Source organism: Rutidosis leptorrhynchoides, chromosome 4 (genome assembly GCF_046630445.1).
Source record: "Rutidosis leptorrhynchoides isolate AG116_Rl617_1_P2 chromosome 4, CSIRO_AGI_Rlap_v1, whole genome shotgun sequence".
NCBI classification, from domain to species: Eukaryota; Viridiplantae; Streptophyta; class Magnoliopsida; order Asterales; family Asteraceae; genus Rutidosis; species Rutidosis leptorrhynchoides.
In genome coordinates this window covers 550,196,283-550,222,938 of record NC_092336.1, presented here as the reverse complement: position 1 = coordinate 550,222,938, position 26,656 = coordinate 550,196,283, and the positions used below count along the sequence as shown (strand labels likewise).

General features: G+C 32.3%; 2 protein-coding genes across 2 annotated transcripts; one reads left to right on the top strand and one right to left on the bottom strand.

Annotated features, from left to right (window-relative positions):
- The first annotated feature begins 1,419 nt into the window (after positions 1 to 1,419).
- LOC139845200 (ras-related protein RABD1) lies at positions 1,420 to 4,087 on the top strand. The gene is made up of 8 exons (XM_071835442.1): positions 1,420 to 1,532; positions 1,642 to 1,714; positions 1,833 to 1,880; positions 1,971 to 2,018; positions 2,210 to 2,281; positions 3,354 to 3,509; positions 3,633 to 3,736; positions 3,839 to 4,087. Exons 1-8 carry the CDS (start codon positions 1,519 to 1,521, stop codon positions 3,930 to 3,932), a joined length of 609 nt encoding a protein of 202 aa, XP_071691543.1. The 5' UTR covers positions 1,420 to 1,518; the 3' UTR covers positions 3,933 to 4,087.
- Positions 4,088 to 6,182: 2,095 nt separating this feature from the next.
- LOC139845199 (ras-related protein RABA2a) lies at positions 6,183 to 9,358 on the bottom strand. Its single transcript, XM_071835441.1, has 2 exons — positions 9,128 to 9,358; positions 6,183 to 6,872 (listed from the first exon to the last, which is right to left on the bottom strand). Exons 1-2 carry the CDS (start codon positions 9,290 to 9,292, stop codon positions 6,390 to 6,392), a joined length of 648 nt encoding a protein of 215 aa, XP_071691542.1. The 5' UTR covers positions 9,293 to 9,358; the 3' UTR covers positions 6,183 to 6,389.
- Between the last annotated feature and the right edge of the window lie 17,298 nt (positions 9,359 to 26,656).

Below are 26,656 nucleotides of genomic sequence, written 5' to 3'. Positions count from 1 at the left end.
CAACCAAAAAGCTGGTGTCAAACAAGTTTACTTTCTTTATGCAAACATTTTGCTTTGATCATAACTCCCATCTTTTGTTTATGTCAACGTTGAATTTATATGTTGTTCGTACTGAAATAATGTTTTTCATTTTGAGCAAATTGTTACGAAGTATATTATGTAACCTGTATATAAAATTCGTGATGATGGATGCAACAGATAATGCCCAAGATTATGAGCTGCCTAATAATTAATTTGTACATACCTCGCAAGCCTAATAATTAATTTGTACATACCTCACAACTACGAGATATGTGATAATTAAAAAGATATTAATTATAAAGAAAAAAAAGGGAGAGAGAAGGTTTATAAAATTAGTGTTATTGTATTTGGGATGATGAAAATGAAGTTTTATAAAATTAGTGTTATTGTAATTGAGACGATGAAGATGAAGGTTTGTAAAATTAGCGCTTTTAATTTTGAGATGATGAAGATGAAGGTGAAAAAAGATGATAAAACTAGTCCTCTTTTGTTAATTTTAATGGTAGTCATGTGATTTGATAAATACATGGCACTGGTCCTCTAAACTCAATGCCAGTTAATTTGTCACATTAATTAATTACATGGCGTTAGGTTTAGGACTAACACCGTAAATCTATTTAAACCACAGGGACTACCGTATAGTTTTTTAAAAAAGGACTATCGGTATAATTTTAGATAAATTAACCATTAACCATTAACCATATAGACTAATGGGGACCAAAAATTTGGTCGTTTTGGCCCCATTCTCACCCAAATTTGGGCAAAAACGACAATAGTGAAAAAAAGAGGGGAAAAAACCAAACACTCCCACACTATTTCAAACTTTTTAAATTAGGTCCCATATTAGGGATATAAAATGAAACTTATTATTTTAATTAAAAATCTTAATCAAACTTCACCCGTATTTTTAAAGGGACATATCTTTCCGCTCGCCTAGCGTTAATTTTTTTCTAACCTACCGTTCAACTCAAAAAAATCTTGCGAACACAACGGGACTAACTATACGCGAAACGGACACTTCTAAAAAAACGCTAAATACCTCGGATATATTCAATACATATACACACCTATACTAACTAAGTGTATCAAAAATCACCCGTAGCAAAACGTTTTTACTTATGTAGATACATAACGCTCCGTTAACTATGAATACGTAACCCGAAAGGTCCCGCGGCATCGCGCGGGACCATTTTACTAGTTAGGACTAATGGTATAATTAACTGTTAATTTTATTAACTTAATGCTGTAACCCTTTTTAACTTTAATTGTTAGTATTTTTTATTTGAAGTGGTGTATGCGTGGGATGGCATGAACTCTCCCACATCTAATCTAATCTAAAAATAGATAAAGTCGTAACATTCTCAATACTCATTTTACTTTTTAAAGTACTCCGTACCTGTTTGTTGACGTATTGACGTACAAACAAAAAAAAAACCCCAAAACCTTTTCTCCAAATTCATCTATCACCCCTTAACCCCCGGCACCGGAGAAAAAAATATGAGCAACGAATAGTACGTTTCCATTTCTCTCGCTTCCAATTCCTTCAATTTGCATTTAATTTCATCCTCGCTAATTCAATTTCCTATATTTATTATTAATTTTTCTTATTTTTTTCTGCAGCGATTACCTGTTCAAACTGTTGCTTATTGGAGACTCCTCTGTCGGTAAATCATGTCTTCTTCTCAGATTCGCTGTACGTTAGTTACTTTTCTTCGATGATTTATTATAACTAATTTCGGTACACGTAGATATATACAGTATGTATTTGTGTTTATCTGTGTATCATTTGGTTGCTATTCTTTTAATTTCAGGATGATTCTTATGTGGATAGTTACATAAGTACAATTGGAGTTGATTTTGTAAGTAATTTTGTTTGTTTTCACCTTATTACATTGACGCTTGTTGTATAAGTTTAGGGCGTGCTAACTTAATAAAATTTGATGCATCAGAAAATTAGGACTGTTGAGCAGGATGGGAAGACGATTAAGCTGCAGATTGTGAGTGCATATACCATCAATTGTTATTGCATCTATAGTTTATGTTCACCTATAGTTTGATTTTTTTTCCTACGGTTATATCGAATCTATAAAAGATATTTTTGATTATATGAATGAAACTATTAGCATTACTTAGGGTTACTTAGGGTTTATCTCGACTTATAGTTGTGTCTAACCTTCTCTTGCTACAGTGGGATACTGCAGGCCAGGAACGGTTTCGTACTATAACAAGTAGTTACTACAGAGGAGCACATGGAATAATTGTAAGAATTACTCATCTAGTCATTTGCATTAACCCATTTCAACATTATATATAGAATAAAACGTGCTAATGATGAGAAAATGTGTACCTTTTTACGTTATAATATGAACACGAGACTTTGAAGTAGATATGGTTGCTGGTTTTTTTTGCTAAGAAAACCGGATATAAGTTAATACGCACTCTGTCCAACAACATTGTAAATCGCACTATATTCATTTGATGCTTGTAATAGTGGAATTCTTAATCGAAGAAAATGCCCCTTGTATATAGCTTCAAATGTTAATCAGAATATATCTTTCGGGATTGATCCGTACACCACCAAAATTATCCGTACACCATCAAAACATGCTTTAGATGGTTGTGCTACATCATTTAAAGCATATATAGTGGTGTACGGATAAATTTTGGTGGTGTACAGATTATCACCCTAATACCTATATCTTTGGATTAAGTCAATAAGTTGAATGTGATTGCCACTTCTGTAATAATTCCCTAGAGATTAGAAGTATTTTGACATTAAATTCTTTCAAGAGGAATATTACATTTTTTGTGCAAAAGAGATAATATGATATTAACCTTTAGTGATGGTTGCATAAGCATCCATCCATGTCATTATCAAGTAGGGACTTGAGGAGTTATAAAGCAGACACTATTAAGTTGCATTTATCTTCCTGCCAAATGAATTCATATTGAAAGCTGTGGGCCGACCCCATGTGGCAAACAACTGAGACTTCATGTCCAAAATTCAAGGACAGCTTATTACTTAAGTATATATCATAGAAGTATATAACTAAGATGGGGTTTGATGATCGTTTTACTTAGATCGTGTTCATCATTCGACTTTTTGGACCTAGAGATGAGTAAGATAATATTTTCAATCAGATTTAAGTAACTGTATCAATCAGAGAGTAATTAGTAAATGTAGCTGTATTAATCAGTTCTAATTCCATCTCCCTGGTACTTATTATGACTATAGACAGTACTGTATAATCATACATGTTTGCTTACTGATCATTTTGTTAAATATGTATTGTAATTGAACTTAACAAACATCTATGTTGAAATCATAACAGATCGTGTATGATGTCACTGATATGGAGAGCTTCAACAATGTGAAGCAATGGCTGAGTGAAATAGATAGATATGCAAATGAATCAGTATGCAAACTTCTTGTTGGAAACAAATGTGATTTGGTTGAGAACAAGGTCGTTGACACACAAACAGCTAAGGTATACCGTATACTATACTATGGTTGTTATAATTTACTCTCATTCAAGTATTTAATCGTTCTTTCTTAATCTGGAAGAAGCTTGTTGAATTGACTTGGAACATGTTTCGCTATCTACCTTCAGGCATTTGCAGATGAGCTTGGGATCCCATTTCTTGAGACCAGCGCAAAAGACTCTGTCAATGTGGAACAAGCTTTCTTGACAATGGCTGCCGAGATAAAGAAAAAGTAAGACTGTCCATGACCCAAGTAATGGGAGGCTTCTATTGTTTAATGTTTTATTATATGTTAAACTCATTTTTAACTTCGTTTTGATTTTTAATATTACAGAATGGGTAACCAGCCAGGTGGAAGCAAGTCTGCAAACACAGTTCAAATCAAAGGGCAGCCAATTGAGCAGAAGAACAGCAACTGTTGTGGTTAACACCGTCTTGTATTTTCGTTGATGTTGATGTCCAATGGACGATTAGTGGAACACGTTTCTCCTTGTAAAATGTTGAAGACTTTTTAACCAAACCCATGAACCTCTGTAATCATCTAGTTTTAACTCCTGGTAAAAATCTTCGGTTTTTTTCTGAATTGTCTTATGGCGTGGTTGTTATATGTATTACAGCAACAGCAACAGTACCCAATACCACTTGAGTGGTGTATGGGGGAGGTGAGATGTAGACAATCCTTCCCTTATCCGAGAATAAAAACAAGTCATTTCTCCACCCAGAAAAGTAGAGAAAGTCATCCCTCTCTTTATTCGGCGGATAAAGAGATTGCTTCCGAGTGGACCTCCGGCCTTTTTTTATTTATTTATAAAAATAGTAAAATAAAATAATAAAAAAAAATATATATATATATTGAGACGCCATGAAAATGATAGAATCAAAATTTCATGGGTTTAAAAGTCTCCCTGAAAATCAATTTAGGCTCTAAGCGGCTAAAAAATAAAAATACTAATACTAGTACTAGTGTTAGTAAAAAATAGTTAAAAGCAATAGTAATAATATTAATACCACAAATAATATTAATAATTAATATTAACACACCCATAATACAATAATAGTAATAATAATAATAATAATAATAATAATAATAATAAAAATAATAATAATAAAAGTAATAGTAGTAGTCGTAATAGTACCAGTACTAGTAATACCAAGAGTATTATAGTAATAGTAACAATTAACAATAATAAAAATAATACTAATAGTAATAGTAATAATAATAATAATAATAATAATAATAATAATAATAATAATAATAATAATAATAAAAATAATAGTAATAATAAAAATAATAATAATAAAAATAATAATAATAATAAAAACTAACAATAATAATATAGAGATAATAATAATAATAAATATAGTAATAATAATAATAAAAAAAGTAATAAAAAGCAAAAAAAAAAAAAAAAAAAAAAAAAAGCAAAAGTAAGAAACCTAATGAGAAATACTATTAAAAATAAAAATAACATAATAGGACGTAACCCTACTCGACTATTCTAATTCTAGCCCTCCACGCACCCCTATCAGAAGTCATGTCCTCAGTCAGCGAAAGCTCCCTCATGTCGAGCCTAAGTCTATCCATCCACCTACGTGTAGGTCTACCCCTTCTCCTTACGCCATCGACCGTGAGTGCCTCGACTCTCCTTACCGGGGCAATACGAGGTCGCCTCATCACATGCCCAAACCATCGAAGCCGTTCTTCCCTTAGCTTGTCGATGATGCTACAGACTCCAAGGTTTTCCCTAAACACACCATTTGGGATCCTATCTAACATGGTTTTACCACACGTCCACCTAAGCATCCTCATTTCTGCTACTTCCATCCTTCTCTCTTGGGCCTTCGTCATTGGCCAACATTCTGATCCGTACAACATGGCAGGTCTAATAGCTACTTTAAAGAATTTCCCTTTTAATTTGAGTGGGATCTTCTTGTCGCACAAGACCCCTTTCGCCGCTCTCCACTTCAACCAACCTACCTTAATACGATGAGTCACGTCTTCGTCTATCCTCCCCGATTTGTGGAGGACCGAACCTAGATATCTAAACGACTCTTGTGGGTGCAAGATCTGGTCCCCAATGTTGATAATCCCTCCACCATTTAGTTCATCCTCAGTCCTACTGAATTCGCACCTAAGATATTCTGTCTTTTGTCTGCTGATCCGTAACCCATTTTGTTCTAAGGCCTCCCTCCATTGTTCTAGTCTTCTGTTAAGCTCCTCATTTGATTCTGATACAAGCACGATATCATCGGCAAAAATCAGACACCAAGGGATGTTCTCTTGTATTCCTCGACAGCTCGTCGAGAATCAAAGCGAAAAGGAAAGGACTAAGGGCCGATCCCTGGTGCAAGCCTACTTCTATCGGGAAATACTCTGTGTTTCCCACAGGCGTCCTGACACAGGACTTCGCCCCATCATACATATCCATAATAGCTCTAATATATCTACTTGGGATACCCCTAACATTAAGTGTCTTCCAAATCAGCTTTCGCGGTACGCTATCATAGGCCTTTTCTAAGTCTAAGAAGACCATCTCTAGGCCCTTTTGTTTCTCCCTATACTTCTCCATAACGCTTCTTATATGTATTGTATATGTATATTCATGGTTCTACACAAGTCATAGTGGTTAGTGTTATCAACAAATAACAAATGACACAAAGATAATCAAGTACATGGTATTCATTTGGACAAATTGCAGCCATCAAAGATGAAACAACACTGAAATGGTAAACATGAATGAAATGGCATATGGTGAGAAACCAAAATAAAAAATCCAACTAGAATTTGTAATGTACCTCTGGCTTAAACACAAAAACCAAAGAAAAAAACAAAAACAAAAACACAATATAACAGGAGAGATTTGACAAGTTTCTGACCAGAACAATTAGGAGGAAGAACAACAAGCCTTCTTTGTATTGGCATCTTGTGCTCCAACAACAAGGGTCTCACCCTGTTTGATGCTAGTGGGTCCCGTCTCTCCAGCAGATATAGATTTCTTGCTGATAATTCGGTAAATCTCACCAAGGATCGTTTGGAAGGACTTTTCAACATTTACAGCTTCTAAAGCAGACGTTTCAATAAAAGAAAGGCCTTCTCTTTCTGCATAACTTTGTGCATCTTCTACAGCAACAGCCCTAAGATGTTTCAGGTCTGTTTTGTTACCGATAAGCATGATCACAATATTGGCATCTGCATGGTCTCTTAATTCCTTTAACCACCTGCTCACATTTTCAAAGGTTGTTGGTTTTGTAACATCATAGACCAGAAGTGCTCCCAGGGCACCCCTGTAATATGCACTTGTTATTGCCCTGTATCGCTCTTGCCCTGCTGTGTCCCATATCTGAGCCTTTATCGTCCTTCCTTCAACCTAAAGACAAATTTTTTTTTTTTAAGTAAAGAAAATATTAATGATAAATTGGGCGATAAACACATAAATAATGGCAAGAGAAGCATCACATACATAACTCCAAGCACATATTGGCCTTCAAACGCTTACAGTAGAGGTGGAAAGATATCCTGGCAGGTGGGTTGGATAATGGAGCCAAAACACTAAACGGGTATGTTTCAATAACTATATGATTTTTAATATACAGATTAAGAATTATTATTGGGTGATAATTACAAAAAACTATATTATCGTTCTTGTACTATTATCTAAATCTTTGAATAAGATGATTTACGAAGTTATATGCATTAGAAATAGGCTTTGGCTGACTTTCAACCTGGTGAACATTCACCCAGTTCCCCTTTTGGATAAGTTTTTGATTTGGACCATTTGAGATAAAACATGACTCAAATAGACCCAATTATATGTGAATGAATCAAAATAGCCGCCTCTAACCTGGGGTATAGTCCAGTATCAAGCAGGAAGCTTTAAAAAGGTTAATATAAAACCAAGCCACCGTTAGTTTTACGCTATAAATGGAATTCTACCACCCTTAGGTTTTAAACCAAGTCTCGTGAGGGCAATGGCTGTATTAGGCAGTTGAACATTTCAGAAAAAGAGACAGCCATAGTTGGCTATAACTTGCAAGTGATCCTTTCTCCAAACAATAAAATCTTGCTTTAATATAAATCGCCTCGGTTTGAGAGTGAATAGATTTTAGAAATGATCAGGAAAAATCGTATATATATGAGCAAGAATATAGAGACAAGGAGCGAGACCTATTATGTTTTCGCCTTTTACATAAAACACATGCCCTCCTAGGCATGATAGACATGCTAGACTGTAAAATCCTACCAAGACGATGCAATTTCAAAAAACTGTCTGTGAATGGGTGTACGTCGGTTACGTTTCATTTCTGACGATTATATAAAATATTGTAGACAAAGGGAAGAGTCAAATGGGTTGGACCGGTCGAAAGTGGCCCAAAGTAAATTTTTTAATGCATGCATCCTCCTAAAATCTCTTAATTAATCTCTTTCTATTCGTAGGGTAATAATATACACAGTAGTATAGTATTCATATTTAACATGTGAATTGTCTAACAAAGAAGTCTTGAATGGGCAAAAATTGACATGGTTTGAGGTCAGTTGGTCAAACAAGTACCCAACCGAGTCTGACCTGCATAAAAACACACTTGAACCCGCCACATTTTGACATTTTACCCAACCTGTCCAATCTGCCCATAATGAAATTGAGCAGATAACAAGGGTTTTAATAATGTAAGTGGAACTTCAACAAATGTTTTTGTATCTTTGGCCAAGTTTACTGTACAACTCTGTTAGTAGCTACACAAAGAGACACACAACTGCCCAAGAGCCAGCTAAGACTAGATAACAAGTAACAACCGACGTCATATATTAAAAATATTTAACAACTCCGTACCGTTGAGAAGACACTTTAGCGCTCCGTTTATAACATAAGACTAGTTAGTACACATGATGGAATAACACACACACATTTACGACGAGTCAACGGGTAGCTATAAATGGGAGTGTACGAGACAAGTGCGTATATTTTAACAAGCTCGTGAATGTTCACATTAACGATGTTACAGCAAGAACTCACATGGCTTATAATACTAAAATTAGCTCTCTGGTCCCAATAGCCCAAACCATTATACTCATAGTACAAGTGAGGCATAAACACTACACTAAACACTTGTACAAATTACATAGACCTACAATACAATATGCGGAGTAGCATCTAAGATGAGGATAACTGCCATGTTATATTTGTGCACAACTATCTATGGATCTACATTTTTTCAAATAAAGTAATTAATTAATTATAACTACTTTTCAGCACAGTTATTATTATCAGTTATCGCAATTAACTTGACAAAAAAGTTAAACAGGACAACTGAATAACTCTAGTTCCAAATTATAAAATAAAAAAAAAACTGCATCCAGCTTCTAAAAAACGGTCACGCACAGATCACAAAATTCAGTGGAATCAAGGTTAAGATCTCAATAATATCATTTAATTTCGGATCTAATAGCACAATTTCACACAGATATGACCTAATTGCACATAGCTATAGTTTTCTCATGCATCGAATGAACATCGTAACAATTAATAACTACAAAATTAACGGCTTCAGATTGCGATTCAATTACAGAAACAAAAACGAATTGATAAAAATATATATAGATAGATAGTGCGAGAGTATGATTTACTTGCAGAGTACGAGTAGCGAATTCAACGCCGATTGTAGATTTAGATTCCAAGCAAAATTCATTTCTGGTGAATCGAGAAAGAAGATTAGATTTACCGACACCTGAATCGCCAATTAATACTACTTTGAACAGGTAATCATACTCTTCATCCGGTCTTCTTGCCATAACTCTCTCACTAAGATCACTCTCGGTCACTCAATTGATTGATGTGGAATCGGTTTGAACGCTAGAAATTTTGAACCCGAGAAAATCGAATCGAACAGCTAATTTAAATTTAAATACTTTATTAAAGATGACGGTCCCTTAACTATTCACCTATTAGCACTTATTGTCCCCTTACTTTTATTTTTTATACGTAGTATGTAAATATAATTTTATGTATTTGTTCTATTAGATTAGATTAAAGAATGATGTCTAACATTTTACTCAATTACGCATTAAAAATGATTAAAGTGCCATTAGTCAATGTATATGGAGTACTTTTCTTTTAAAAGTACATTTAGATTGGTCGTTAACAAAACTCATTCCCCTAACAATGTGATCCAAATTGTACCTTAGTTTGCGTAGATCAACCCAACTCCAAGAAGAATGAGTTATACGAAATTATGATCTAGATATTTCGTTGCGAAAGAACGTACAATTTTGTTTTCACAGATCCTTGAGTACACCGAAAACTAATGGCAAGTATAAGCAGGTTCTCAAAAACCATAAGTAAACAATGTCACGATGCGACTATAGTAGATTGAAATTGAATTGAACTACAACTTATTTTGGTCTCTTTATTAAACCACATTCATATATATGAATAATAAAAACATACATCCAGTTAGTAGTTAACTGTACGAATTCATCATCAAAGCGAAATAAGACACAGCATATCACAGCTTTCACCAAATTATACTTGGTTTGTGAATGGATGTTGTTATACTTGCTAAGAGCTAATTGTTGATACATACAAAAAAGGTAAAAGGTAGAAAGTTTTCCTTGTTCAGGCTACCCGGGAAGGCTAGTAATCCGACCCCATACTCTGATGTACGCAACCCATCAGGATTACTCCCTTGCTATTTCCAACCCTTCCCTGGCCATCACAAAATATTCGTCCTAGACACGATTCAAATCTGAGACCTCTTGCAAGGAACCCCGGAACCCAACCACTGGGCTATTTTGTGAATGGATGTTAAACAGAACAACACTGATTAAGCTACCAACTGGTGTAGCTGATAGACCACACGGGACATTCTAGGACGCATCGATGGTACATGTTGAGTACATGAATACACGAGATCAACCACCTTTTGGACAACACCAGCTTCGGGCATTCTAAATGGTGATGTGGAAGAAGATGCCGAAATCACAAGATCAAGAAGCTCTATGTAATGCTGTGCTTGAACAAGTGGGGTGGCCCACTCAAATATACTTTGCCACCCTACTGAATTGTCAGCTTGAGAAGCTGGTTTACGCCCACTTATCATTTCTAGTAGTAAAAGCCCAAAGCTATAGACATGGCTCTTTGTGGTTTACTCGTTTTTATAAACAAGAAAACACTTGTTTGTTTCTTGTTATCTTCTCACATAATACGCTTGAAAATAGCATGAATGAGAGAGAACGACTCGTGACTTACCCCTAACTGGCTTTTATTAGGCACAAGATCTCAAGTTCAAACCCAAATCTAAAATGTTAAGTATTTTCTTTATCATTTTCCTATTTATGGTAATGGTAATGGTAATGGTAATGGTAAAGTTACCAATGTTTGTGTAGTAAAGATATGAAACTGTAAACAAAACAGCTAGTGAAAATTACACATAATCTCTAATTGCTCGAGGGAAAGTTAAGACAACATGTGAAAGTTTGGCATTCAATACGTAAACAGAACAATTTCGTAAAATCACATAAATCTGCAATCACTAATGTAACAAAAATAATTACCTTCACTCCGACTTTCATTACCAGAAGCCACTACCAAAAACGAATCATTTGATACCTACATCAAGAAAAGCAACATGTAACGCTTAAACTTACATAAAACTAATCCAAAATTAACCTTCTTAGTTTATCACTTTATCTATAAACCAGCATTTAAATACTCACCGCTTTTGAACTTTCAACCGTGAGCATCAAACAAGCACCCAAAAACCACATTTTCAAATAACCAGTCAGCATCCCTACCATTACATAAAAAAGCCTCATTTTAATTTATAAGTATAAGTAATTAAAATTTTAAATATCATAAATGCCTAAATATTAAAAACTGAACATAAACCCTAAGTAGAACAGTAACACAAAATTTCAGCTGAGTTAGCCTAACAGATATGCTAAAATATTCAAACTTTATATTATAGTAGATATAATAGGTAGATAAAGATATTTGTAACTGAAACTAATATAACTATGTATATGTAAAAAATTAAAAATGGTTACCACTGAAAATGGGAGATAGGATATATGAAAAACCCTAAAACTGGAGATAATCATCGCTGGTACAATAGATTGAGAACCAGAATCAAGTGGTTAGTATGAAAGTATAAATTTTAGGGTTTATTTCACTTAGAATGCAAAGGTATTCTTGAATTGGTTCGATAATGGTGATCGAATTAACAATAACATGTAAAAGCTACATCGTTAAACGACAAATTTTGAATGAATATTTAAATATTTAAATAAAAGGTAGCAGTTGAGAACAGAACCCGCGCCAGGAAAAAGGTCAAGTCAGTCAATGCATACACGTCACCTGTTTCTAAACAGATTTATAGTTAGTTTGATAGAACTCAATGGTTAAACGTTAATGATATGGGAATTGATATGTAAACGACCATATAAAATATGTACACAATCAAACGTGTTTTACAGTATTATACAGTACAATATTCAAAGTATTTTGATTGTGTACATATTAAAAAATAGTTGTGTACATATCATCGCCCTAATAATATTTGAATGATTTAAAGTATCTAATTGATAATCATTTTGATTGAACAATATTAATAATGTAAAATTACTTTATTAACCTTTATATGAATAAAAACTATAATATAATTAATTGTTTAATAAGTGTTATTTATTGATATAACTAGTCAAAGACCTGCGAATTCGCGGGTTTTATTTAAAAAATTATTAATATATAACAATAATCCAAACAACTATTTGTAGATTCAAATGTTGCATACGAAATAAGTTGAAAGGACGTTACAATTTTTAAACACGGGTATTTTTAAACACTTTTTTAATGAAGTAGTAAATACCTATCATTTAAGATGATCATAACTAAACATGATACTATGTAGAGAACATACATTTCTATTTCTATAAAGATTATTAAGTAGTGGAGACAACATGTAAATAAAAATAGCATAACTAATTCATCAACCACAAAATAGAAAACAATAAAAACTAAATGAATCAACTAATATCAAACCATATTCAAACTTCATACCAATGCAAATGAAGCAACTAATATCAAACCATATTCATTCAAACTTCATACCAAATGCAGAAGACGTATACCATCCAATTCGTTTTCAAAAGCTAACCAAACATCCAAAGCGAACTCAAATGCCATCATTAAAAATTTTAGTTAAAGCACCTTACCAAAATATTATTTACCCACCTACACAAAAGTTTAAGGCAGTACAATCTTTAAAGTAACCACTATAAAGAAGTAGAGAAGTACGTAAAAATTGGGTCATACCCAAGCCACTTTTCATTGGTATATTGTAAATGGGACCAAATTGCCACATCTCACCAAAATTCATCAACATTCTAATGAAACATTCTAAAATCTTCAAGACTTGCCAATATTAACAGCAACCAATACATTTTAGATAGATGTAGCAACCAATACCTTACTTTGAAATTTGACAATGCAATGCAGGAAGTCGGATTCTATTGTATTTTTTAACGGTTTACAGTTTTGTTTTGTGATACACACTAAATGAAGTAACACGACATCAGATATAAATGAAAGTTTTAACACTGAACTAAAGATAAAAAAAATCACAAGAAAATATAGCCAACTATAATCCACGAGGTTCAGCCGCACGTTTATTACATAACCTTCGTGGCGTGCTGTGTGCAACAACAATAACCAAGAGGCATACAATCAAAACAACTTGGCAAATGAAAGATAATAGTACACGATGTAAAATTTATTTAGCGAAAACACAGGTGTTCATATAACCGCAAGTTTCACATAAAGAGTGATCGCGCTCATCTACGCCGAGAGCAGAAGGATCTACAGATTCTTTGAGTTTACGGAAGTGACTACCAAATCACGAGTTATTGAGAACTACTTCTTCAGCCCAATCTCTACATTGATCGATGAAATGTTTCAACTTGATACAACCGAGTATTAATTAACATTAAACATTAAAACTTTCATAACAATACTATTCTTCAACTTCATTTAACTTCCAGTGAAAAATGTATTAGGCAACTTTGAAACAAATTGCAGGATATGAATTTAATTTATAGAACTTATGATATTGATGGACAACCATGATAATGGTGAAAAGAAGTTTCGAACACCTGAAGAATCAAGACTACAATTATCCCTCCGACCATCACTCATCAGAGCTGCATCAACACATTCTCATTGCCACATCTACTTCCCGAAATGTCACCTACACTTTTCAAAATCACATAAAATCTATCCTCACATAAAAACCTATCATCATTTCAAAATTCTTTTGCAAAATTCTAATACACCAAAAATTGATTACAATTATAGAAAAGAGAACCCAAAAAGATTAATAGAATCATACAAAGCCATAGCCTTTAAAACTGCAAGTAGTTTTATTAGTGATAACAACAGTTTCCAAGATCTCACTAAATTGTACTAAATAAATTTTCATGGTATCTTTTTGAGTTTCCCAAGCCAACCAACCAAAAAAAACTCTAAACAAATATAATTTTGACAACTAAAAGAGGTTATGATAAATATAACCAACAGAAGATTAAAACCAACACGCTGATTGTCTTGGAAGTGAAGTCAATGAAATTAGGAACAAACTTATAAGTAATAAAGAGATGAAAAAGAGGACTTACCTGTACAAAATCCTCTAGAAAACATGAAAACCTGGGTTAACCCAATTGATACCATAAGTCTATAATGACATTGTAGACGTGATAGTTGTTTCCGTTTCTCAAAATTACGCATATGGGTCAAAATATGCGCATATGACCCAAATCGGTTATAAATTTCCATATCTACCAACATATGGCCAAAAATCATTTTCAAGACACTAAAAATTCCAAACTCACTTGTCTCAACATGTGGGGCGTGTATACATAGACTGTTACCCAAATTGACCCCATTTGATAATTACACAACGGTATACAAACATCGAATAGTTTGCTGCATTTAGAAAGGCTGAAATCAAGAAAGGTAATATTAAAATGCAGATACCTCATGTCCACCTAGGTATATGGTTATGAAAGACCTCTTTACCATAATTTGAAGAATTATAGTTTTGTCCTCGTCCATATGTCATGCGCCTTTCAAAATGTGATTTGTGGTCTTCTGTTTCTTTTTCGAAGCTTGCAAAGAAAAGGAGAAAGTGGTGGTTTCTTCATCCACATCACTGAAAGTTGTAGGACTTCGTGTGGTCAAGCAAGTAAATAATGAATTAAATGCCTACATATATGTTTGCAGTTCACTGATAGAAAAAAAAAAAATGAAAGATATAAATATAAATGTTTGTTATTTGAAAGTCTCAAATAATGAACATGAACACTAAACATTACATTTGAAAGAAATTTCACAAAAAAACGTACCTTTACGTTCGTAAAATTTGCGAAAATCAACTAAAAACGATGTAACTAATCATTATTATATTTGATCAACTCGTTTTAAAATTTTCAAATCAAATAACAGCAACCAATCCCTTACTTTGAAATAAATAATTCACGGTGACGGTTATGTAAATATAGATAAAAAAAAATATACACACCACTATTTACTTCAGGTAAATCAAGTCTAAAACGGATAACATACATTATAGGTGGTCGAGAGAGCCCACTTGCTTCAGCAGTATCAAGTAGCTCTTGTTCACGTTGGTAATTCCTCTAACATACAACAATATTCCCACAAACATTGAAGTTCTGAATAAACCAAGGTTACACCAAAAAAATTGTATCACGTTTACCTGTAGAGGGTGATCAATAACTCGTAACTTACGGAACTCTTATGCCACATATATGGCTTGCTTCTCTTATTTTTCTCACCTAAAAATGTTAAAAAAAATACAGATAGAAAATACTGAAGGAAATAAAAAATTGTAGGTAAGTAAACAAATAATGAATCCATACATAAATTACCCATTTTTATCATCTCTTCATTTTCAGTATCCAGTGCGTTGACAAAAACATACCTTTGTAAATCTTCAACCTATAAGAGCTGACAACTAATATTAGAAACTTTTCTAGGCATTCATATTGTCAAAAGACGAAGATGCAAGCTCACTGCCAGTACTAATTGACAGTCGTCCAACATTACCAACGACAAAACAACCAACCTCGTCTATAGATAAAAACACCAACATATGTTGTAGAGACTAATTATTGTCAACGGACACAAAAAATATAAAAATAAAACAAAAAAGGGAAAGCAAAAACAATACCCACAAGTTAATGTTTGGCTCCAGAAAGTTGAGATAACTCCAAAGATGCAGATATCAAAAAACCCAATTGTTCCACACAATTTGCTCGTCAAAATGTACGTCTCCTAATCGTTAGTTTAATAATAACAGTTGTATAGTTGCCATTCTACCATAACTTACTAAAATAACATAACAAATGAAAAAACCCTTATTATATACCAAGACAAATCAATAAAAAATATTTAAAAAAAATCAAATGGTCTTTCAAATGAGTTGGTGGTTTTCGTTTTTCAAAATAAAGCATATGGGTCAATATAGTCGTGTATGAGCCAAATGGGTCATAAATTCCCATTTCTCAAAATCAAGTTGCTTAATTCCACCCATTTCTCATAAAGCTATATAATTCAATCCCCTGCAACATAAGTTGTTCGTGCAATTATTTCACCTACAATGATATAAAAACCAAACACACAAACCAAAAGTTATGAAAAAAGAGCAGTTTTGTCCATTTTCATATTTTGTCTTCTCTTTTACCATCCTTACCTGCTACAACACTCTTCGAAATTACCAAACAATCTAAAACCCTTAAAAAAAAATCAAATGTAAATTAAGAACCAAGATATCTAACTTGCAAATTTTTAAGTTAACAAAACTTTAATTTTCCATTAATATAGACTATAACCACTAACCTTTCCTTGATTTTAACAACCGCCACCATTTCATTAATGAAGTTGATTGCAATTTAGTCCTATAATGTGAAACAATAATTGCAGCAATAAACACTCCCAAAATCTATCTATAATAATAACAATAATTAAGGTTTGAAAAAAATTAACCAACATATAGAATGAAGAACATACGTACACGATTATTTCTTTTCCCGACCGTTAGCGGCAGACTTCTGTTTAGCCGGATTAAGGGTAGATCAGATTATTCGAACCCTAATTAATCAGACAGCGAACAGTTTGACTCGAACTGAAGGGTTTGTTAGCTGACCATTCAACGTATTCAAAGGCACAAAGTCGTGATTAGCAGCCATTTGTTCGAATGTTTTAAAAGGCGACAAATTTTTACTGGGTTGTTTGTGAAGCGAATGATGAAATGAAAGAGAATCCCTCTTCTTAAAAGTCCATCGATTTTGGTTTCGAATTTCAAATTTGGGTGAGATTCAATTGTCGATGAAATCGTATGAGATAATGAAAATAATGAAAGGAATTGAATTTGATCTTCAATTGTTCTGATAATTAGGATCTTTGATTACCAAATTTGCATTTTTTTGGGAAGTGCCTTTCAAAATTAAAAAATATATATATATATATATATATATATATATATATATATATATATATATTTGGGAAGTCACTCAATTATCAATTCGATGTACGCATAAGTTGCTGAAACCATTAAACCCTACCAAAATTCTTGATAAATAAATTAATATGTGCATATGAATAATAAATATAAAAAATATATAATTAATAATAAATAATTAAAAAACATACGAATATTTACAAAATCAATTTAGGGATAAAATATTTATATCGTTTAATATGAATTTTTATTTGCGAAAATTGACAATTAAAATGGGTATATGGGCATATGAATAACAAATATAAATAATACATAATTAATATTAATAAAAAATATTTAAAAACCATACGATTATTTGCAATATCAATGTAGGGATAAAATATTTATATCGTTCAATATAAATATAAATATATATTAATGAAAATTGATTGGGTACATGAATAATAAATTAAATATAAATAAAATAACAAAATATATAATACATTACCCAAAAAAAAAACAAAATATATAATAAATAAATACTAATTTTAAATATCAAGATAAGTGTTTTTTTAATTTTCTTTAAATAATAAAAAGTATTTTGTTAGTTTGATCAGCATAGATTAATTTTGGCAGAAATTTTCGTATGATACGTATATCAATTTTTCTTAAATAATAAAAAGTATTTATTTAATTTAATTTCTCGATAAGGATTTCGATTATTTTGATCAAACAGTTAAAGTTAAAAACTGATGCCGTTTTTAATCTAATTTCGAAAGTTTGAATTTGATTTTCATTTTAAATTGTAAATTTGTAAATCGGAATATTAAAAAATAGGGATATATATTTAGTCAAAATATTTAAATTACGTGAATGGTTTGACCTTTTTAATTTGAAAAACGTGTTTCCATATTTGTTTGCTAATTTTTCTCAAAATCATGTTTTCCTAACTAACAATTAAGATAAACATTTAAAGCAAAAAGGGGTAGTGTAGTAATATGTAATTCAAATAAAATTTGTATTATGTAATAATCATTTCATTTTATGATCCAATGGTTATAATTAATTGATTGATAAAAATCAATGGTCAACATCCTTTTATTGAAATAAATATTACTTTGGCTTTTCTTTTAATAAGAAGAGGGATTTAAATAGAGTATTAATCGTTAAGAGAGTATTTCAACTTTGAATGATTCAACACTGAATATATGAAACAAATGCGTTAAATGTTGAATGGTTCAACATTCAGCGCTGAACCGTTCTATTAAGTGGTAAACAAACCATATGTTTCTTTACAACTCTTAATTCACGAGTTTTGTTAAGTTACGAGGAACACATTATTATTTTCTTTAAAAAAAACTTAAAATTAAAATAGATCATAAAATCTAGTTATGATACAATTGATTCAGATCTAAGTTCAGTTGAAAGATCTTACAATCTTTATTACATAACCTATTACAAACTCAATACATTGAACAAATACACATATAAACAAAATCCAACTGATGCAAAATCTTACAACATTGAAACAAACGATATCTTCGGAGTGAATAAATTAGTGCGTGAATAACACTGATCTAATTCCCCAATCTTCAATTTTCACTAAACCAATGCCTGAGTACCAAAACGAAATATGCCTAAAATGACTACACAGCCACAAACAGCAACCAAAGCTCCTACAATGAGTCAGTCATACTACACTCAACCAACACCAAACCACCAAATATGAACCAATCAACAGTCGAAGGTAGAAAATCAATTAAGACCGACTTGAAAAATGCTTGACAAAGCTGAAAAATGCCACGAATGTGGATGTCAAACATCTTTGAAACCAAAATTAGTCTTCGACTCGTAAGAAATAATAAACCACAAAAGAAGTTCAACAAGAGAAGAGTATGAGTGTCAAGCTAGCGACAAAAAGTAAAAGCTACTTGAGTTAGAAACACCGATGAAATAAACGACGAATGTGACGATGAAAGAAAACGAGACCAATGACCGATTAGTAGGTTTTAGCCAGAGTCGGGCGACAACTATGATAGGAAACCACTGCGACATTACAAAATTTGTCAACCATAAATTGTTTGACCTCTGATGAGACAACTCGATAGTTAAAAACCGATGAAAATTGACATAAACGAAAACCAAACCAAATCATCAAACATGATCCCTCAACAAACCGACAAAACCACACCAACTTACACCACCACGAATCAGTGGAAGAAGTTCAGGGGAAGAAGTGCAGGGAAAGTGCGAAGGTCGAAAAAATCAAAATCGTACAACCTCGCAACAAAAAACTAAAAAGGGTTAAAAAGTTAAAGAAAAGCCGACGAGAATTGTGGAGAGCCACCAAAAAAAAAACAACAAATACACATAATGCGGGGGCCACCACTATATTATTCGCCTGCGTTTCGGAGTTGGTGGCCCCAAAATGTCTGACGAAACCTACCAAACCTGAACATGGAACGAAATGGGGCAAGAAAAAAGAAGAGGAAAAGGGAGTCGAGAAACGGAGGTGTGACCACAAACCAAAGCCGGTGTTTCAAAAATAGTGAGGCGTGTGTGATGACCCAGAAAATTTCGACATATTTTAGACCAATTCTCTATACGATTTAATATATTTCTAAACGAAAATATATGTATATTTTACAATGTTATTAAATATAATATTAACTTGGATATAAAACGTCTTGATTTAAAAATACTATTAATTATATTGTAGTAAATAACAAGAAGACGATTTAAAGAAGCAAATGACCAAAATATTAAAATGTATAAGTTACATTTCAAATAAGATAATTTATTGGCAAATAAGTCTAATTATTAATAAAGGTAATTATCGCGAAACGTAATGTGATGACCCGGAAATTTCTGACCAAATTTAAACTTAATCTTTGTATGATTAACATTTTCGACACGATAAGCAAAGTCTGTAAAACTGAATCTCAAAATTTTTGAACTACTTTCATATATTCAAATACCTTTCGGTTATTCTTGACGATTTGCGAACAATTATATGTATATAGATACATATATATATAATATAACTTGAAAACGTAACAATGTATTAATTGTTTGATACTGTACATTAAACTTATTGGTTTAAATATTTATTTGAATATATATGATAAGTTGGAATATTAATTATATGAATAACTTGCGACGTATATTTAAAACGTGTTTATGAATGTTGAAAATATATATTAACTTGGTCATAAAACGATTTGTTATTATATATATTAAAAAATAGCGAGACAACGATGTATAGAAGTAAACGACCAAAACACTCGAAAGTTTAAGATACACTTTGAATGATATAGTTTATTGATAATTTAAGACTATATTTTGACAAAGGTACGAGTCACAAAACGTAAATTGCGAGTTTTCTAAGCGTACAAAAATGCGTTCGAGAAACCGGAACCGGGACATAAGTCGAGTGACAACGTACGAGTCATCGGAACGAAAATTACAAGTCAACTATGCACATGAATTTAATATAATATATAATTAATTATTTAAATTATATATATTATATATATTATAAAATATTATGTCGACAAACAAGAAGTTAAAAATTTGTGAGCTGTCCCAGGGTGCCATGCGATCGCATGGCCTTGAAGCACAAATCTCATGCGATCGCATGGGGTACTTTTTCAGAAAAGGTTCTATAAATTCAAACGATTTCATTCAATCACACACATATTTATTTATGTTACTTCCTCCGTATTTAAATTAGTATTATTATTATTAAGATTAATATTATTATTAGTCTTATTAATTATTAGTATTATTAATTATTAATTAGTAATATACATAAAATACTACGACGAGGTTATGAGCGTGTCACTTTCAAAAATGGGTTTTTGAGCGGGATAAAGTTAAGGAAATTATGGGTTATAGCTATGGAGGTTATGGGTAATGTTCATGGGTATTATTTACAAGTCAAACCTACTGTTATCATCTATGTTGTGTCTACGTACTTTTCTGCAATATTGAATCACAATATTGATACGTAAGCATTTATATTTTATCTTTTATACATTAATTGTGTATCCATGTCTAGTGCTCGAGTATATATATTTATACATGTTTGTATGCTAAATTTCGTCGTTAAACAGTTTATAATGAATCACGAATTAAATACATATATTACTAGTAAAAGGTATATGATATACATGTTTTCGGAAAGCTGGCGAAAAATCAATAACTTTTCATTTAGACACCGAATAGTTTCGATGAACGGATTAAAAGATATGATCAACTGAATTATGATTGACGTTAATTGAAATTGCTTTTGAATCTGCAATTAAGATTTAAACAACTTGTTTACGAGATTGATAAAGTAAACTTTTAAATATTACCAACCGAGTAAATGACTCCTTATATAAGGTATGTCTCGTTTTGTTGAACTATTGTCAAAATTGACTTTTTGAAACGACTTTGGATAACTTTTGTATGTCGATCTCGAGCATTAGGATTATGATACACTATGACCTGACCTAGCTTGATAGACATTTATTGACCAACATATGTTCTCTAAGTTGAGATCTACGGTTATTTGGTAATCCTAGTTTCAGTCACATTTTGGTGAACGACTTTATATGCTGCTAAGGTGAGTTTCATTTGCTCCCTTTTTAATTGCTTTTGCAATCTATATTTTTGGGCTGAGAATACATGCACTTTATTTTAAACGTAATGGATACAAGTACATACTAAATTCTACACCGAGTTTGAACCGAAAATCCCTTAGCTTTGGTAACTAGTAACTGCCGGTTATAAGAACTGGTGGGCGCGAGTAGTTGTATATGGATCCATAGGGCTTGATATCCCCGTCCGAGCTAGAGCACTAGCCTTTTAACGGACGTATGCTATTTGAGAAGCGTACACGTTGGTTTGCGTGTATTATTAGGATGATTATACAAAGGGTATAAATTATATATACGTTAAGTTTAGTTACCAGGGTGCTCAATTTCGTAGAATATTTTGATAAACGTTTCTGGATGAAACAACTGAAATCTTGTGATCCACCTTTATGTACAGATTATGCAAAACATTAAAACTATGAACTCACCAACCTTTGTGTTGACACTTGTTAGCATGTTTATTCTCAGGTTCCCTAGAAGTCTTTCGCTGTCTGCTTACATGTTATACAAGCTATGTGCATGGAGTCTTGCATGCTTTATTCAAGAAAATGTTGCATTCACAAAACCATCATCATGTATCTATTTTGACTGCATTGTCAACGGAAGTATTATTGTAAACTATTATTTACGGTGATTGTCTATATGTAGAAATCATCAGATGTCGAAAACCTTGGAATTAAATATTCATTTATGGTATGCCTTTTCAAAAGAATGCAATGTTTACAAAACGTATCATATAGAGGTCAAATACCTCGCAATGAAATCAATGAATGACGTGTTCGTCCATATGGATTTGGAGCGATTGTCACAGTTGGTATCAGAGCGTTGGTCCTAGCGAACCAGGCTTGTATGAGTGTGTCTAACTGATAGTTGTTAGGATGCATTAGTAAGTCTGGACTTTGACCGTGTCTGCATGTCAAAAGTTTTGCTTATAATTTTTTGTCAGAAATTACCTGCTTATCATTCCTAGTCTAGACACGTTTTACTGCATTGATTGCATAAATAGTGTATAGACAAAATTCATATCTTAGCGTATCTGTTACTGTAAACTTTTCCTGACATCTTCCGAAAATTTCTCCGTGATTTATGGAATTTGGTATTATATATACATATGTAAATTATGTATTGAAAAATACCAACTAAATTCTATAATCTATTTCATATCAAAAATCATCCCTCTAATTATACAAGATGGATCACGTATCAAGTTCAAATTCCTTAAACTCCGACAGCTATTCCGATATGGATATTCACCTGAATTCCGAAGACAGTGTAATCATAATGGATCAACCAATCAGCCATCACCTATTCTGGATGAATTGGAGATGGGTTCGTAGCCTACTTAATTATTGGAGACAAGAAGAAGGCGATCCCTTCCATCCACCAGACTGCCCTCTTGGCGAAGAACCTGAAGCGCTTACCGGCGAACCTGTTCGTAATACCATTTTCTCTCTCATCTCCAGAATATCTCGTCATGATCATATACTCTCTTAAATTCTGGAACTTATTCATCCGCTCGTCCGAACCGCCAATCATCCCGGTGTAGTAGAAGAAGTCAACGAGCTTCGTGCTCGGGTAGTGGCTTTGGAGAATATGGTGCAAAGGTTACAAGCACCAGCAGAATCACCGGCATCAATAGTACCACCGACAACAACACCAACAGTACCATTACCACCACCAACAACATCCGCACCGCAAGCCTCAACATCACAATATGTACCTTGAACATCAATGTCATACGCATCGTAGTTACCAAGAAATACCAGCAACAATAACCGATGAAGTATTAACTCATTTCCCCTGAAGAAATTTTATGTATATTTAATATATATGAATTTTAAAATCAAAATAAATCTTTTCGTACTAAGCTATTACGTGTGAATCTTAACTGGTAGGTACTACTCGGTTAGTTCATATTACTAATATGCAATGATGTACATCATTCCTTAACAACTTAACCATTATTAACTACAATCTCTGTTTCAACTTAATGAATTCCATTTCATAATAAACCAAGTGTATTATTCAATTACATAATTGATTTTACATTTTCATTTTCGATGTACTTGAAACTTTCCAGAAAACATCATCTGTGCCTTGTAAGGTTCACAAAGATTCCACAAGCATCAACATCTTTCACCGAGAAATAAGAATAAATAATGAAGTATCGATTACATTAGCGAAATACTCCGCAAAGATTATGTAATCTTTAATGTTTTAGAGATTATTCATTTCTAATTCAAGTAAAAAATCAAATGAGCTTACTATGATCCGAATTACATCAGAAGAAAATATACATACATATATTTTCATAAAGACTGTAATGAAAAATTCTTTTGTACAAAATATTACTTGTGAAATCTTTAACGGGTAGGTAATACTCGGGAAATATATAAGTTCACAATTAATATGTTACACTGTACATTCTTCAACTTTGATTCAAAAATTATTAACAATGCTCACAACGATATACAATCGTTTTCATACAAATTCAATTACATATTCTGATATTGACGGATCATAATCCAAGTCATAACTCTGAACCGGTGAAATTATTCTTAGATCTCTACATCTTTCAAAGTTATACTTTGACTTCAAAACTGTGAAAGATCCTTTGGTATTGTTTTTACCAAAAATAACCTTGCAATTCCTTTTCAAAGTATCCAGTTTTACCACACTTCCAACCAGTCAACTTCAACTTTTCAGATTAAGCCTTATTGTAATCTTGATATATACGTTCTTGTTACTGGGGAACCTTTTATGTTCCACCACATTAGCAGTAAATTTACCAACAACTTCATTGATCCTTGACCTTCCAAAAAATCCTTATACTCATTGAAACCCTATCATGTACTCATCTACATCTACTAACGATAATTGTCATACCAACTACCGGGAATTAGCAATCAGAATTTTGAATTTCGCAGAAATTCTACGCCAATAGTTATATATAAACATATAATGTCTATCTCCTAGACTTATTTACTCCAAATGTGAAGTTTCTGAAAAACATCCCAAACTATGAACTAGTTCTCTGAAATTGGAACAATGCTGATGAAGCAGCAAAAAAAAACTGTAAACGACCTTAACAGTCAAAAGTTTGATGATAAAGAATAGTATGGTGGTAAAGCTGAGAAAAAGAGAAGGTTTGAAACTGGAAAACGGATTGAGCAAACCATGAAGGAGGCTGTGGACAAATCACAAGGACGAAATCTACCTTCAAAGGATCCAAATGATTCAGTGTCTGTTAAAATCGTTAGCAAACACCTTACTCCTCATTCTAAACCTTCACAGACAGATTTTTCGCATCATCCTCTGATATTAGAAATTCTAAGATATCATCGTATCTTTCAATATAAATATCCTCGATATTTCTGGAGATATCTTCATAACTATTCTTATCTGAAATCATTCATATCTTCGCGCTATCTGTATTACATCATAAAAGAAACTATTTTAGTTTCTAAATTCTGAAACCTTCAAGTCTAAAATATGAATGTTTTGAAGTAGTGTTGGGAACTGAAGCATGAATTAGTATAATATAATGACACTTGATCAACGTGATTATATTACAGTAAGTCATGCTAAGTTTCTAATGGAACGTGATAAAGGTTCACAGATCCCACCCTCATCATGAACCATGTTACATAACTCTTTCATTCTATTTAACCTCTAAACATATCAAGAAAATATTTTTCTTGATGATTCGGTTTTTTCGAGGTATTCTGGTAATTTGACAAGTCAGATTGTGCCATTACCGTTTCTTTCTTAGAATATTAATTATGTTCATTCCGAAATTCATACCTACGAATTCTGGACCATTATTCGCTTGACTTAAAGTTGAGAAAAGAAAACGAAAGCATGAAGCTCCGAAATATAATGAAAAATATAAAGCCCGAAAACAACGCCGAAATTACAAACCGTGTATATCAATGCGTATAGCAATATAAAGACACGGGAGAATGAAAAATAATATAACCCCAAGGTAATAGTAGAAGAAAATAACCTCCTCTGGTGGCAGATGAAAAAGAAGAATGAATGATATGATAGCCAAGAAAATATCAAGAATCAGAACTGGATGAAGCATTTTCACAAATCTTTTGTAAGTATGAAATAAGGAAGAAGATTATAGGAGTGGTGAAAATAAATGAAACGGAAAAGGTCAATTTATAGCAAAATATCAGACATAGCAATCGAGGCAGATTATGCATTTAATCAAAGGAAATCCTAATTTCCTTAAATTTTGAAGAATCAAATCTTATTTAAATTATGAAGATTTTCTATTCCTTAAATTCCGGAAATCAATCATTACTACGTCAAGAGATAAGACGAATCTCTATTCTCCATTTCACTCTATTACGATAACTTCTCTCATACGCTTCGAGTAATTGGATTTTTTTATCCATATTATTCAACGGTGATAAAAATTCTATTTATCAACACATAATCGTCATGAAAACATTTTTATTGTTAGCCATGACGACCTTACTCAAATTTCGGGATGAAATTTCTTTAACGGGTAGGTACTGTGATGACCCAGAAATTTCTGACCAAATTTAAACTTAATCTTTGTATGATTAACATTTCCGACACGATAAGCAAAGTCTGTAAAACTGAATCTCAAAATTTTTGAACTACTTTCATATATTCAAATACCTTTCGGTTATTCTTGACGATTTGCGAACAATTATATGTATATAGATACATATATATATACTATAACTTGAAAACATAACAATGTATTAATTGTTTGATACTGTACATTAAACTTATTGGTTTAAATATTTATTTGAGTATATATGATAAGTTGGAATATTAATTATATGAATAACTCGCGACATATATTTAAAACGTGTTTATGAATGTTGAAAATATATATTAACTTGGTCATAAAACGATTTGTTATTATATATATATTAACAAATAGCGAGACAACGATTTATAGAAGTAAACAACCAAAACACTCGAAAGTTTAAGATACACTTTGAATGATATAGTTTATTGAT